At 38.9% G+C, this 16,266-nt stretch overlaps 4 protein-coding genes across 5 annotated transcripts in view; 1 reads left to right on the top strand and 3 right to left on the bottom strand.

The window, feature by feature from the left end:
* LOC124639745 (flotillin-2) overlaps positions 1 to 16,266 on the top strand; it is a 279,960-nt gene that overhangs the window by 210,107 nt on the left and 53,587 nt on the right. The gene's annotated exons all lie outside the window — the stretch shown is intronic.
* Positions 210 to 3,498, bottom strand: LOC124639742 (glucose dehydrogenase [FAD, quinone]-like). The gene is made up of 4 exons (XM_047177207.1): positions 3,447 to 3,498; positions 2,912 to 3,080; positions 2,019 to 2,149; positions 210 to 1,928 (listed from the first exon to the last, which is right to left on the bottom strand). Exons 2-4 carry the CDS (start codon positions 3,072 to 3,074, stop codon positions 348 to 350), a joined length of 1,875 nt encoding a protein of 624 aa, XP_047033163.1. The 5' UTR covers positions 3,075 to 3,080; positions 3,447 to 3,498; the 3' UTR covers positions 210 to 347.
* Positions 6,185 to 9,866, bottom strand: LOC124639734 (glucose dehydrogenase [FAD, quinone]-like). Its single transcript, XM_047177195.1, has 3 exons — positions 8,340 to 9,866; positions 7,598 to 7,828; positions 6,185 to 6,877 (listed from the first exon to the last, which is right to left on the bottom strand). The coding sequence occupies exons 1-3, from the start codon at positions 9,864 to 9,866 to the stop codon at positions 6,185 to 6,187; spliced, it is 2,451 nt and encodes an 816-aa protein (XP_047033151.1).
* LOC124639748 (glucose dehydrogenase [FAD, quinone]-like) lies at positions 10,945 to 14,960 on the bottom strand. Its single transcript, XM_047177216.1, has 4 exons — positions 14,889 to 14,960; positions 13,391 to 13,535; positions 12,765 to 12,935; positions 10,945 to 12,593 (listed from the first exon to the last, which is right to left on the bottom strand). The coding sequence occupies exons 1-4, from the start codon at positions 14,958 to 14,960 to the stop codon at positions 11,083 to 11,085; spliced, it is 1,899 nt and encodes a 632-aa protein (XP_047033172.1). The 3' UTR covers positions 10,945 to 11,082.

Genomic DNA, 16,266 nt, shown 5'->3' with positions numbered 1-16,266 from the left:
ATGCCCCGCAAGATTCAAGGAATTGCCCTTAACATTAAGATCAAGATAAACGACCTTTTGCTGAGAGAATACAGAGTAACGAATATTTCACTTGTAAAATATGTGAATGTGTAAGATTTAAGACTTTGTTTTATGAGGACATTTTATTAAATTATGGCTTGCGAGTAGTATAAAAAAAAGTGTTATAAAGATAATTCAAAACACAGGAGTAATTGATACCGTATTATTTAATCCTTAAAATACCATTACTACAAACACTTTCCAGATATTATCTAATTTGTACAAGAGGCTCGTTTCAGTAGAAGGAAATTTTCATGGCTAGTCTTTGAATAAATTATTATAATAACTTAAAGTTCGGTGTGTTTGTTCAGCCAGAACTTCTTGATCATGTCAGCGCCCTTCTCACCTATCATAATGGAAGGAGCGTTGGTGTTACCTCTTACAACAGAGGGCATGATACTAGCGTCGATCACTCTCAATCCCTTCACCTTGCGCACTCTAAGTTCAGGGTCAACGACCGCGGTCTCATCACCGTCAGGTCCCATCTTAGCGGTACTGGTGGGGTGGTACAGCGAGAATGTCAGCTCCCTCGAGATACAGTCCAAGTATTCATCGCTGCTCTTGTCAAACTTCTTGCACGCGTCAATGTCCAACCAGTCCAGTTTGAATCCACCCTCCTTCAGAGCCTTAGTGTCACCCAGTCTCAGAGAGTGCTGCTTCATAGCCTTAATAACAATCTCCATGTCTTCGGGGTCCTTGTAGTAGTCAGCGAACAACAGAGGGGCTTCGAGCGGGTTCTTGCTTGCCAAAAGGATCTGACCAGCAGACTTCGGCTTCAGCAGAGTGTTGAAGATTACCAGAGTGAATTTGTCCTCGTTCATTTTCTTGAACTTAGTGTATGCCTCATCGTTCAATCCGTGCTTCTGGAAGATGTCAATCAGGTTGTATACGCCAGGAGGCAGGACGAAGTAGTGGAACTGCATGTCAGAGGCGGGTGACTCAGGGTCCGTGGTGTTGATAAAACTGATGACACGGTTAGGGCTGGTGTTGATCAAAGGTCCAGTGCCTTCCATGATGTACTGAGCGAAGTTCTTCACAATAGTTGAGATGGAGTAGTAGTCCTTGGGACCAGGCTTGGTGTAGAAGGTGGGAACGAACAAGTGATCCTGCAAGTTCTGTCCAACGGGCAAGTCAGCCTTAACTTCGATTTTCATGTCTTCCAAGTGTTTCCTGGGTCCAATACCAGACAGCAAAAGAATGTGCGGTGAGTTAATGGCACCAGCGGACAGAATCAGCTCTTTCCTTACGTTGACAACAATGTCTTTACCGTCTTTGTGGAGCAAGACACCGCTAACGATGTTGGTGCCAGGCACGAACAATACCTTAGTAGCTTGAGCGTGTTTGATAACGTGGAAGTTCTTCCTGTCCTTGATTGGGGCCAAGAAGGCACGAGCAGTACTGAACCTAGTTCCATCCTTGGTCGTAGTCTGCGATGTCATAACACCCATTTGGCTCTCACCGTTGATGTCGGTCGAGTTCTTCAATCCGAGTTCGATGGCCGCATTGATGATCATGTGTTCAAAATCGTGGGACTGTTTGTCGACGGCTACATTAAGGTTGCCCTCGAAGTTGTGGTATTTCTTGTTCTCTTCGTTGTAGATACCGGTGAATTTCTCACTCTTCCTGAAGTAGGGTAGGACATCATCGTAGCTCCATCCGTAGTTGCCGTCAGCTGCCCATTCGTCAAAGTCAGCCTTGTTGCCTCTGACGTAGAACATGAAGTTAATACTGCTGCTGCCTCCGAGGGCCTTACCACGTGGCCAGGCGCAACCCTTGGCTGTGTAGCTTCTGCAGGCACCGTCTTGAGGCTGAGTTTTGTAGGCCCAATCTTGTGGACTGCGCATGTTGTTGTAGAACAAGTGTGGGATCTGTGGAATCGAATAGATTCATTAGAGATCGTTCTATTGTAAGAAATATGATTTCTCATATAATACACTTGATATATCTATGGAGCTTACCTCGGTGTTCAGGGTAGGGTTGCCGCCAGCTTCTACGAGTAAAACCTTCCATTCTGGGACTTCACTAAGTCTATTAGCAACTGCTGAACCTGCCGACCCAGCACCCACTACAATGAAGTCGTAGTTGGGATCTGAAAGAAAAACCTTTTTAGTAGTATTATATTGATTTACCACCACGGCATTGGTTTCTAAAATTTTACTATAAACATTAAAAATAAGAATTATGTCATCACATTATTTAACTACCGTGATATCTGCAGATCCTTATCGTTGAATGTACCTAATGTTATCCCGTATCTATTAATTTGCAATCAACTGTGGTCTTTAATCCGATAAGTATTGTATCTAGATTACGAATCATGACATGACATTGCTTATTTATTATCTACTAAATTATTTGCTTATAAACAGTTTCACACTTTAATTCATAAAAATTAAGGACAACATTTTTCAAACTGTTAATTTAGTAAATCATGAAACATTATCTTTTACAAAATTATAATGGAACCTTGACTCCGAGAAGGTTAACAGTACAAGTCAGCAACAAGTGTGAACGACAGTATCAAATAATGGCACCCTCCTTAAGACATAGAATATAATAGAATTTATTTCCTATTTAAATACAGTTTACCAGTATATTACTTATTCTCTAACAGCCAGTTTCTTCATCAAAAGTTAAAGCCAAAGTAAAAGTCAAAGTAATGTCTAAAGTAAAAGTAACGGTCAAATTCCATTTTTCTATTAGTTTTGCTGTCACTTTAGCCTTGAAAAAACGAATTTGACCGTTACTTTTACTTTAGACATTACTTTATCTTTTGATGAAGAAACTGGCCGTAAGTGTTCAATTAACACATGAAACAAAACAGCTCACAGTTTCCTAAAACCTTCCTTACCTTCAAGAACTTGCTGAGTAGCATCAGCAGGCCACAGATGGTCTCCTACCAGCGCGCATTGGGCTGCCAGGAAAGTCTGCAGACTCTGCATGAACAGTGGCCCAGCAGTCTGGTAGCTGTTCACGATGGTGCTCGTCAGAGCAGGATCGCAAGCCCACGACATCTTGCTCTGTTGGGGAGAGAAATGTCGATGTTAATGATGGAGCATGGATTTTTTTAACAATTTAGAAAATATGCTGTTAGATGCTATGAGTATGGGGCAATATTTTGAAGACCAGGCGACTTGACACGAGTTAGGGGAGGTATATGCTCAGAAAGGAATAAGATAGCAAACAGGGTTATGGTGAATATACAGAATATGAAAACCTGGGAATGAGCTAAATCGTTTTTTAATTTTAGATTCTCCAAAAAGTGTGAGTAAAGAAAATGGATTGTTAAACAAGAAGATTTAAAAAGAAAAGGTAACTGAATATACTGAGTTTACTTTGAAATCGGGTCAAATAAATAAAGATGAAATAGCGAAAATGAAACTTACTTCTTTTTAGCCGTCTCTCCTTTGAAGTCTGTGATGCTGACGACTGGTGTAGATAGGTCAGTATGAACATCCCAGAATCTCCCGGGCGTATAAATACGAGATGCTATAGGCAAGACGAATACGTCACATACAGATAATTGCAAATTTTGTTATTGTATCAATATCATAATAATGGCCTTTAATTTGTGGCGTTAAATTTTTATCGTCATTTTCCAAAATAAGGGCCCGTACACAAAGCTGAATCGCACAAGTAAAAATCTTACTCAGTATCATCATCATCTGGCCTAGCCTTTGTAGCCTCCCTTACTATGTTAGGGTCGGCTGTACCAGGTTTTAAAAATCTGTTATGGTGGGGTATATCTAAGTATATGTGGATAATGTTTCTTTGTGTTTTGCCTTAATGTTTAGTCTATGAATTCCATCATGCGATTTTGAATTTATTTTATGGTAGGTAAGTCGGGTTTGCCTCGTTGGTCTAGAGTAGTCACATAGCGTTACTGCTGTTCGATTCCCGATGGGTTGGGCGTAAATTCCGGCCTCGCTCCCAACCTATCCCCGGTCGTGACGGATTGCCATCCCACCAAGCTTTAGGTAAGAGTAAGGGAATTCGGGAATGCACCTGTGTCTGCGCAAATGCTTGTGCTCTGTAATATGTCCTGCACAGCTGTCTGATCAATTTAAGAAGGGCCTGGAAACCATGATCTAAGTCAAGAATGAAGTTATAACATTACACTATTATTAAAATAAACTCTCTCTACGTAAAATGTTATGCTGTCTTTTTCAATCCACATTATAAGTTGACAGAGATATAACGATATTTTAAACATAATAATAGTGAGCCGTGCGAGTAGGCTTCAGTTGTTATTAATGAATATGTTTATGTATGACAGTAAATAACTTTTGTATGTCGCTGAACCAGTGTCTAAATATATGATTTTTTTCTATTGTCACACTTCTTTGAACAGTTGTTTCATGTACAGCATCACAGTTGTGATTTAATTTATTCTCTTTACTTTTCTTAATTAATGTTTTATGTAAACTTTAACTTTTTTATTAAATCCTTTGTTGCTTCAGGGCCAAGTAATTAGTGAGTAAGCACTAGAAGACACAAAGTATTTTGCAAACATCTCAGATTTAACTTAGCTATAAGTACAAGTTATTCAACTCTCCTTTTTATTTCAAATTGTAATCTTATGGTAAGAAATGGAAATTAATGCTTAGCCTTAGTTAATATTATAAATATAATAGCAAAAACATCCCAAATTAGATCCTCCTTTTTGGGAAGTCTGTAAAAGTAAAGGCAATTGAGAATATAGCTTTAGAAAGAGCACGCTGCCAGCTATTGCAGAGGTAGATAAGTGTTGATACACTTTGACCTAATCCAAAAATTTTGTATAACAATGTAAGTATATTATTATATTCTAATAATGACTACAAATTACATCTTAATATTTCTTTATCTGAAGCAATTAGCCGCTTAAACGATTTTTGATAACTCGGGAAGTATGGCTCATGGACACTTGGAATCAAGGTAATAGCATATTAGCGTACCTATCAAATTCTAGCCTTCAGTTTTTGCTTAATTGTAGTCTATTTTTAAAGGGTTATGTGTTAAAGCTATGTATTAAGCCGTTGTATGTCGGAGCGCAGATATACACAAGACACACTTGATTTTGTATTGTTTTATAATTAGCGACATACAAGCAGTCAAAGCTATACATTTGCCTAGTCTCGTCATGTTTTATACGGAGCTACTAATTGCCTATCCGACCTCCTTAACCCTCTTACCTTGGTACATACCTCTTGGTAAGACTGCTTGTCAGACATGCTGGCTTCTAACTAAACGTAATGACAGCCAGGACCCACTAATTAAACATTATAATTTAATATTTAAATACTGTTTCTGTTTCGTTAGAATTTCTTTGACAATATCACTCTTAACATGTAGATAGGATACCTAACCAAAATACAATTTTTCTACTGACCTACTGATCTAGTAAATGGTAAGTGGTGCAAGTAAGGAAGCATAATGTTACAAGAATGTACGTGCATCCATAAATAATTGCACCTACGTGTGTTTTTATAAAATGCAAGTGATTGCATTTATATCAATGACACTATACATACGAATATCTACATATAATTATCTAACAAAGAATATAGAGCTATTTTGTTTACACACATTGTGAATCACTATCTCGCACTTGCGATTTCCCGTGGTTCAAGTAGTTAATATTTAAAACCTAGAACATATCTCCATATTATATATTTTTTAATCAAAATTAGTTCCGCCGTTTTGCCATGACAGTTAACATACAGACCTACATTCGCATTGATCAATAAGTCGTATTTAAAGTAAATATTTACTTAGTGTACGTATTATATTCCTACTAGCTTCCGCCAGCGGCTTCGCCCGCGTGGTGTGTTGATAAAAAGTAGCCTATGTGTTAATCACCTATCTACATACCAAATTTCAATCAAATCGGTCCAGCCGTTTTTGCGTGATTGAATAACAAACATACATCCATACATTCTCACAAACTTTCACATTTATAATATAAGTAGGATTTAAAGAATAACCTCAGGTTGTAGCGAGACAGTCAGGGACAGTAATTAAGAGGAAAAGGGGTTCCGTGCTCAAGTCACATTGTAAGCTAAAAATAAACAACATCAATTAATATTTCACTAGGTTTATTTACCGACTTACATTAAAAAAATAAATAATAATTAATTAAAAACTAAAGCAATTCTACTTCATACTTTTCACCGTTTTTGTACAACCATATCTTGCATTTCTTCTCTCCCCTTGGAGTAATGATATTGCCGGTTTCAAAATAAAAATTAGGATCATTAACTCTATTCAGTGTATTTTGATATACCGGAGGTCTTATAGCCGGAGTTAATACATTACTTAGAGGTCTCTGGAAACCCACCTTAGGATACAAGATTCGTTCATGAAAATTCCTCAGGTCATTCACGAGATTAGGTACCGTTATTTGAGGTTGAATATTCAAAAGTGGAGACTTATAAAAATGAGGATATTTTTGTCCCCTTCGTAAATTAATTTTAGGTACTTGTACGTTAGGTTTGTATTGTTTTTTAGGTTCGGCAACTTTGGCAGTGTTACTTTTAACAGGAATACTTGTTAAGCTAGTGTTGAGAGAGGGGAATAAAGTAGAAACTTCTTTGAACAAATCCGGTGGTGTGTTAAATGGAACTTTAGTTGGGTTTTCATCTACAGTATTTTTAGGCTGTTGATAAGCTTTAGCTTCTTCTAGTAGACATTCTTGAGAGAGGGCATTGTACCAGTCTTCCTTGATCATGTCGGCAGCTTTCTCGGCTATCATGATGATAGGCGCGTTGGTATTGCCACTCACGATCGTAGGCATAATACTCCCGTCAATTACTCGAAGATTCTCTATCCCGTATACCTGAAAAGAATAAAGGATAAAGGATAAAGTTATAGTCTGTAGTAGACAGGAGTGACTGAAGACGTTAATGTTCCGTTTTAATTGATCACACTATTTTTATTGACGATACCTCAACGTTTTTTTATAGACGTGGTAGTTTGATATATGGGTATTTGTTAGTCTTTCACGCTTAGAAAACGGAATAAGATATAGACAACTTTTTATGCAGGTGGGGAAACTATAACTATTAAGACGGTAAATCCTATAAGTCTGTGGTTGTTACATTTTGTCATTTCTTAATGCACTAACGTTGTAAACAATTTTTTGTATTGCTGTCTGCAAAACCAGTCAAATGATGATTCATGTGACCAATTAAGATAGACTTAAATTGTCCTGATTATGTAAATATGATCTTGACGCTATACTGTCTGCGTTATTATCTCAAACAGATTAGGATTACTATTTCAAGTCCGCCTTTTGACTGTTTGATCCTTAATCTATTCTTACATCCTTTTTGTACCCGGTTTTACATGAAAAGCTACTTCTTAAAAGTTGCAACGAATGCTATGATTTCCAAAATTAGTTCTAAGAGTATTTGGCTCCAGTATATTTTTTTTTTGGCCCACGTTCACCGATAGCATAAATGTCAGTTTTCTTAAAACAACTAGTTATAACAATCACGTTCAACTGTTTCAAGAAAAGCGGACGTTTATGTTGTCGGGTATTGACATACATACACACCTTCAACCTTGGAGACACAACAGCCCATGAGTTTTCACGGGGTCCCATAGCACAGGTCCCCACAGGGTGGTATATGGTCAGGGTATGGTGACGTGCCTGGCACTCCAGGTGTTCCTCTGACATGAGCTCGTGTGCTGCACAGCCGGGGTTCCGTCGAGGGTTGGGTCGAGCATTCAGCTCTCGTAACGCTGGCTGGTTCACTAGTTCTTGTACTATGCGCGCTCCTTCTATCTGAAATGGAAGTGTTTTGTTGAATTACAATGTAATTTTGGATAGATGTGGGCTTTCCAAGACCGGGTTGGTTGACGCTCTCTAAAGAAGGCCTATTTTTAGCAGTGGGTAGGCTGATATGTTGATGGTTTTAGCCTTCGGACTCAGACCTTAACCTGAAAAGTTACATTTTCGACTACTAGACTAGATTTGCATTGGTCGATAATTAAGTAATTGTTGAAATCATTACGTTTCTCCCCGCAGTCACCTTACACAAACAATTATGTTTGATTACAAAATACACTTTTTGGTAATTACTTTGACCTGTTCACCCCCATGATATCTTGCCCTAGTATCTCAATTTTGACAATGTAACATTTTTCAACAGAGAAAAATTATCTCAGTTAATGGCATGTTAATGATCGTCATTTGTAGTAATTTTATAGTTTATCGACTAATTACATGATTGTTATTATGTATGTTATGACAACAATAATATTTGGAGGTTTGCGAATAATAACAATATACTTACCATCACTTTGACATCTTGTGGGTCAGTGTAGTAGTTCGGATAAATCCGTGGTGGTGAGTAGGGGCTCGCGTCTCTTAGCTTCAAGTAGCCCCGACTTTTCGGCCGCAGTAACAGAGGTACGATAGAAAAAGAAGAATCATATAGAATCTCTTCATACAATTCTGCGTACGTATTATCATCTAACCCATTGGCCCGTTTACCGAATAAACCTCCATCCATATTATCTGCAGTCGGAGCTATAAACAATTGAATATCTGGATAGTCTTCACTCGGGTCTTGGTATTTAGTGTTCACAAACGCCATTGCCTCAGCCTCCATCATACTGTACAGTGGTCCATTCTTATTTACACTAAAATCTATTAGACTTCCTATTGACATCACTTGATGGATATTAAAACAATAATCTGTTCCGTTGTCGTATGGATTGTCGAAAAGAAACGAGTGTCCTCCCATTGCGACGTGATCTTGAAGATTTTGTCCGACACCAGGAAGATTAACAATCGGATGTATTCCCAGTTCTTTCAAATGTTCTGCATCTCCTATACCTGATAGCATCAGCAACTGAGGGGACTGTATCGTACCTGCAGATAATATGACCTCTTTGCTAGCCTTGATTATCCTTCCTTTTCCACGTTTCGTAAACTTAACGCCATACGCAGTATTTTTCTCGTCAATCAGTATTTTTTCTACTAGTGAATGGACACTGACGTGTAGGTTTGGTCTTTTAGATGCAGGTCTTAGAAACGCTTTAGCAGTACTGCATCGAAGGCCGTCTCTAATTGTTGCTTGGGACCGAGTGAACCCTGTTTGATATTCTCCATTCACGTCACGAATATTATACCCTAATTGTTCACCAGCTTCTAAAATCTTTTTCGTTATTGGCTGTTCATAAGCAAAATGTTCAACTGTCAATGGACCGCCAGTAGCGTGATATCGATCGTACTGCTGCTCAGGTATTCTTATATCTTCTGATTTCAGGAAGTAAGGCAATACATTTTCATAACTCCACCCAATGTTGCCCATTCTCTCCCAGTTGTCGTAGTCGCGTTTATTCCCTCTAATGTACAACATAGCGTTGAGCACACTGGAACCACCGAGCACTTTGCCGCGAGGCCACTTGCACTTCTTTTCTATCATACTTAAGCAGTAACCGTCACTCGGCTCCGTGAGAAACTGCCAATCGATAGACGAGGTTTGAAGTACAGGAAACATTACTGGCACTTCTGATAGTACATTTTCGTCTTGTCCAGCTTCTAGCAACAGCACGTTCCATTTGGGGTTCTCTGACAGGCGGTTAGCCAACACAGCTCCTGCGGATCCACCACCAACGATGATGAAATCGTAACAATCAAGGAGCTCTTCAAATGGATGATCTCTGACACGGTTTTCTGCGTCTTCGATATCAGGTCTGTATAAATGTATGGCCATTCGGAGGATGATGAGGATGCCGAGTCCAGGGAGTAGTCCGAAAGTGATTCGGGAGTTGGATAGGAGCCCCCTGAGTGACGTTGCCGTTTGAGTCGACATGATGCCATAATACGCGCGCCGCGGCTGCTCACATACTGATATGTGGAGAAATTGAATGGCACCTGATTCAGCACATTTGACAAGTTATTGTTTATATCAGACCAGCTGGCATTGTGTCACGCTTGTAAGTTACAGGGCACAGAGTAGTTAAATGGTTTAGTAGCAACAGAAGATCAATTTGGTATGTTACAGATTTGTTTTTGAAAATTATTTCAATATTAAATGTAGTGTAAAGGCGCGAGCCCACCGCGGTGCACGGAGAGGCTACGCACGTGTATTAAGCTTCGCTTTGTAAGAAAATGTATGTGGTTGTGTCCACTGCAACCCACGGAGAGGCTACGCATGAATTGACGTCATTGATACACGCGTGGCTTGCTCGAATAGGCGGTTACATAGCTCAACGCTGTCAACGTGGGTCTACGTTTCCACTGGAGTACACGAATAAGACCCACGACTATGTACAGCTCGATTATCGCAGAGCAGTTGTTGTAAGCGGTTACGTAGTTTAACGCTGTCAGCGTGGGTCTACCCGTGCGCCGTGCCACGCTATACATAGTCGTGGGTCATATTCGTGTACTTCAGTGGAAACGTAGACCCACGTTGTCAAACAAATGAATACACGCAGCTAAAATGCGCCGCGTGTCCGTGCACAGCGTGCACTGCGGTGGAGCCGCGCCTTAATTAAAACGTGTATTGTTTATTTAAACAATTTTATTCCTCGGTATTCTAAAACATTGTTATAAATGTATATTATGGGTCATCATCATCTCCCGAGCCTTTTCCTTACTTTGGGTAAGGTAAGGTAAAATACATATGTTTTACTGTCTTTTTAATTCTCAACTAGGAAAGACATAAATCGTTGTCAATATAAATATGATAGTCAATATTCGCTTTGATATCTCTGTGCTATTTTAATACTCTGCACTTAATTCATTGTATCACAATTGATCACCGTCAGCAAATCTGTTGCATCAAGTAGCACTGTATTGTTACGACATTGCAGGTCTCTGACCTAGAAATAATGACATGAGAGCAAACACATTCATTAGTTTCAACATAATTTATTATCTACACACACTATCCTTAATTAAATAAATTACAATTGAGCGCCATCAATAAATAGAAAATAAATAATTTCACAACTTGATCATGACTCGAAATATTTACAACACTTCACACGCAAGTAATACTGATAAATACTAATTTTGTACGTCAATCAAATGTAATATCTGGAACTTCGTCGTTTTAACCAGAACTCTTTGATCATGTCACTGCCTTTCTCCCCAATCATAATAATAGGAGCATTAGTGTTCCCGCTTACTATGTTAGGCATAATACTGCCGTCTATGACTCGTAGACCTTTGACCCCATACACTCTCAGCTGATTGTCCACGACTGCGTCTGGATCCCAGTAAGGTCCCATCTTTGCTGTTCCCACAGGATGGTAGATAGTACAAGTGTATTGTCTGATCATGCACTCCCAATATGCGTCTGAGTACCTTTTGATACTCACACAAGCTGGAAACACATGCTTGTTTAAAGTGGAGCCGTATTTTTGAAACGCTCTCGTCCTAGATAGTGCTACAGCGATTTTCACTCCTTCAACTAAAGTTTTTACATCCAATTCATCAGATAGATAGTTTGGATAAATATAAGGGTAGTCGTAAGGGTTTGCACTTCGCAGTTGTATGAAGCCTTTGCTTCGTGGTCGTAGTAACATAGGAATGATACTCCAAACATCCATATTGTTTATAGGTCTAAACACAGCATCATAAAACGTATCTACCAGTCCATGTATCTTACTAATTTGTTCTCCGCCATCCGAATTTGTAGATCCAGAAATGAAATGAAATTCAATATCTGGGAAGTTGTCCGAAGCGTTTACATATTTAGTATTAACAAAAGCTAAGCCTTCGACTCCACCCATGATAGTCAAGGGACCTTCTCCAAACATAGCGTAGTCCATGAGTGAGGTAACAGTATAAAGACGATGTTCTACAATAGAAATAGGTTGGTTCACCATAAAAGCTAATCCGCCCAGTCCAATGTGATCCTGTAAGTTCCTTCCAACTTTCAAATTCTGAATCAAAGGTATCTTATGTTTATGCAGTTCCTCTGCAGGGCCTATCCCGGACAACATAAGTAACTGCGCGGAATTAATAGTTCCAGCTGACAGAATTACCTCCTTCCGAGCTCGGATGCGGTATATCATTTTGTTTCTAACAAACTCAACACCAAAAGCAACCCTCGTTCTGGGGTCTATCATAACTTTAGTAACGTGAGAATACATTGAAATGTGAAGGTTGGGTCGATCTTTTGCTGATCTCAGAAATGCTTTGGCGGTAGAACAGCGGCTGCCACGACGGATGGTTCCTTGTGCTTCCATGAAACCTGTTTGGTTCTCTCCATTTATGTCTCTATTCATGTACCCTAGTTCTACACCTCCATCAACGAAACTTGAAACTAGTGGTGTATGATATGGTGCTTCAGAAACTGTCAAATATCCTCCAGTACTGTGATATGGCGTATTGGCTAAAGAAGGATTCCTATTATCTTCAGACTTCTTGAAGTAATAGAGAACATCCTTGTAGCCCCAGCCTTCGTTGCCCATCGCTTCCCAGGAGTCGTAGTCTCTTCGGTTTCCTCGTAAGTATAGCATGTAGTTCAGGACTGAACTGCCTCCTAGCACCTTTCCACGGGGCCAGTTGCATCTGCCGCCCTCCATAGCTGGAATATATTAATGTAAGAATTAAAAAAAAGACTTAATACATGAATACACAAATTGAGATTTAATCTACGTATTTGAGATAAATAAGATAATAAGAATGATTTCAATATTGTTGTTAATGCTTTCGTAAAACCTATCTCTGTGGACTACTGTATTAAAAAGCTATTTACCTAGACAACTGGTTCCCGAGGGTTCAGTTTTATACTGCCAGTCCAGTTTGCTAAGCTGCAGGTAACCAGCCAATAGAGGCACGTCAGATATCTCCGTTTCATCTCCACCAGCTTCCAAGAGTAGAATCTTCCAGTGACCGATTTCTGATAGCCGGTTTGCTACCACTGCACCTGAAAAGGAATATTTGTAAAAATTATTGATAGGCGAAACGTAAAAAGAATACATAAGTATATAATTCTCGTTAAAAAAAAAGTATAAGAAACCCAATTAATGTATCACGCTATAAACTAACTAACTATTGCGTTAACTACGAGTATGATATAATAAATTGTAATTAATAAAACACTAGCCGTTTTACATTGGTCTCACCCGCGTCCCGTTGAAACTACTGCCCGACTGAAACTACTGTATAAAATATCGCATAATAATGTTACTTGGGAAGAGTGTAACTTTCCAAGTGTGAAATGATTTTTCAAATCGGTTTTTGAAGCTTTTAGGGTACAAACAAACAAAAAAATGCTTCCTCTTTAGTATATTTGTAGGCAAAGATAGATAAAGATTAGTAAATAAAAACTAATAAGTATATTATGTAAATTAAAAGCAGCAATAGTCAATACCCACTGACCAGCTGATCCAGCTCCAACGATGATGAAGTCATAGTCCGGCAGCATGCGATCATCGCCGATGTCTGCAGGCCTGCCTTCAGGGTCCGTCGCGTCGAACTGGTAGTACGCTATAGCTGCCACCAGCATCGGGATGAACCAGGCTACCTGGAATGTTAAGACTGCCAGTTAGCTTGAGGCTTATCGAGGATATTAGAGCTGGTGGTTATGCCAAACTCGGCATTATTGTGAGAAGGATCGAGTTGAGTTTCAATTGTTGTTGATCAGGGTGAATTAGCCATTTGACAAGACGTATTTCTAAGGACAGTTAATATAGATATGTTTAATGTCTTTATGGTCAGTCTAAACTGAAGTAACTCCACGAAAAGTAAAAGTGAACTTAAGTAGATCCAATACGTTAGGAGCCGGTTTTAGCTCGTTCTCCGGTTTCCGGCTTCACTAAGGAGATAAAGTCTGACTGACCAGTCTAACTGGTAACTGTACAAGTACAGTCAGGAATGTCAGTACTAAGTGCAAACTTGACAGACTCGCAATTTACTCATATATCATTGCATATAATCTATATTACAGCGGAGTCATGCATGTTTTTAATAGAAAACTAATGAAGCATGGTTTAGCTGCCGGGAATGAGCGAAAAAGTTAATCAATTACTAATCGATATGAACGCTCGATTCGATATTATTGATGTTCTTTGTGCTACAGCCCTAATTTGAAGTATTCAAATAACAGTAAATCGAAAAACAATTTGGAAACAAGACATACCCGAAGACGTACCTAAAACATTATCCTAAGTCTGAAAATACCTACTATGCTGAAAACAGCCAATATCAAAATAGGTTCCGCCAAACATGAGATAATCGCACACATACAAAGAGGTCAAACTGAGAACCTCCTTTTTTAAGTCGGTAAATGAGAGATGCATAAAACTGCATCACTCATCAGCTTTTATTACCGGAACGGGGAAGTGAGTAGCATTGGCGAGTAGCTTCGCGTGCAAACCGTGTAAGGTATGCTAGTCGAGTGGAACGTGACGTCACAAGATGCATGGCTCGTATACTACAGATACTCGTCTGTATGTATATCTAATATACATAGGTATGTGAGTATCTAGTGAATTTCTTATATGCATTAGCAATGCTGTGCCAAAAGCCAATGAAGTAGTTACTCATTCTGATTGCAGATTAATTGACTCATGTCTTGTTTTGACTTGGAATAATTTAAATCTCTCATCTTTGTCTCTTTGTATCGCTTCAACCTTAATCCTATATACTCGCTGTTCCCAGAGGTTCCACACGCAATCCGAGTGAATTTCTTCCCGCAATCGGATATAAAAAGTAGTCCTGTATGTCCTTTCTTGTCTAATCTTGACTATCCTTTTGTATTATATTTTAATTGGTTCAGTATGTTCGCGTTTAAAATATTAGCAAAGGTCATGATCCAAACAAAGTATCATGCTTTTCCATGATCTAATTCAACGATAGTAAGTAAGAGGACGTTTACCTGCGATCCGGCAGCAGCGGCGATGGCCGTCCCCGACAGCACATCGGCGGCCGCATTCACTATCGCGCTCATCTTACCTGCAATCAGTTTAGTATGGTGTTAGTTTTGGTTAGACTGGAAATTAATGGGTTTGATGATGTATGTACAGGTCAATGAACAGGGTTAGAAGAACAGTGGGCGCTAGATACAGATGGAATCTTTATCTGAAAAAGTGTTTCATTTTTATCACTCTCTCGCCAACTACAGTTTATGTGTATATGAAGCGTTTTCGTTGGGAGATTTTTACATACAATCTTACTGCTGATCTATTAATTAATAATCAGGAGGAAGACATCTGGTTGAACTTAAGAGTTTTCGAAATAATAAATTTAACCATTAGATGGACGAATGATCTAGCCACTTTTGCCGGGAAGATATCCAAACCTTAGGGAAGGCATTTGTCTAGCAGTGGACGTCTTAATACAACCACTCATAATGGAACCAAACATTCTAATTAGTTCCCCCAGATATAGCTTTTAATTCATAAACAATGCCCCAGTATCGGAATCCAGCAAACAAACAGTGTCACTTGGCTTGGTTAACTACAGACGACTCGAGTATTCCCGTTATGTCGGGACCGGCGCGTGCGTCGACAGTGTCTGCGTCACTGCACGTTACAGTGATGTGGGTCGTGGTTAATGATTGCTTGTATCGATAGTTTTAAGGCGTATTTGGGAACTTTAAGTTTAGTTTTCACCCAAAAAGACATAAAATGTGATATATAAATATAAAAATGTGATATATTAGTGGCCCGGTACGTCCTTAGCTACGGATAAAGTCCACCATTTTGTTACAAGAAATGTGATTACTGGAGAACCGCTGGAGACCGACTTTGTGCAAACATCACATAAACCATGTACTAAATAGTTCGAACAAAGACTAAACATTTGGTTTGGATAGGTGAAACCGTCCTTGAGTTATAAAATTACAGCGAAGTGACATTATTATTAATATAGATTCAAACTGTGTCGTGGCTAGCAAAAATATAGAAAAGTAATCAATAGATATGAAAGTCAGGCACTTATGAATTTCAATCGAAAATCGCCTAAGTTACGTAAAGGTAGGTACTTTGTACCGTGGATAGTGATTTCAAAAAGGGCAATTTGACAAAAAAATATAATTAAAAGCCATACAATTTACTAGGAAAGTACTTAATGGCATGATTATTTAGAAATCTGTCATAGACCATAAAAACTGTGATCATCCACGCGTTACTAATAATATCATCAGAGATCGTATCCATGAAACCAATTCAGACTTTTGGAGTCTGTGTCACTGTGTTATATACTATTGTACAACTTAATAGGAATTACTATTACCTTCTCTAACCGGATTACTC

Source organism: Helicoverpa zea, chromosome 19 (assembly GCF_022581195.2).
Source record: "Helicoverpa zea isolate HzStark_Cry1AcR chromosome 19, ilHelZeax1.1, whole genome shotgun sequence".
In the NCBI taxonomy this organism is placed as follows: domain Eukaryota; kingdom Metazoa; phylum Arthropoda; class Insecta; order Lepidoptera; family Noctuidae; genus Helicoverpa; species Helicoverpa zea.
The sequence above is the reverse complement of the archived record's forward strand: the minus strand, read 5'-3'. Positions and strand labels throughout refer to the sequence as shown.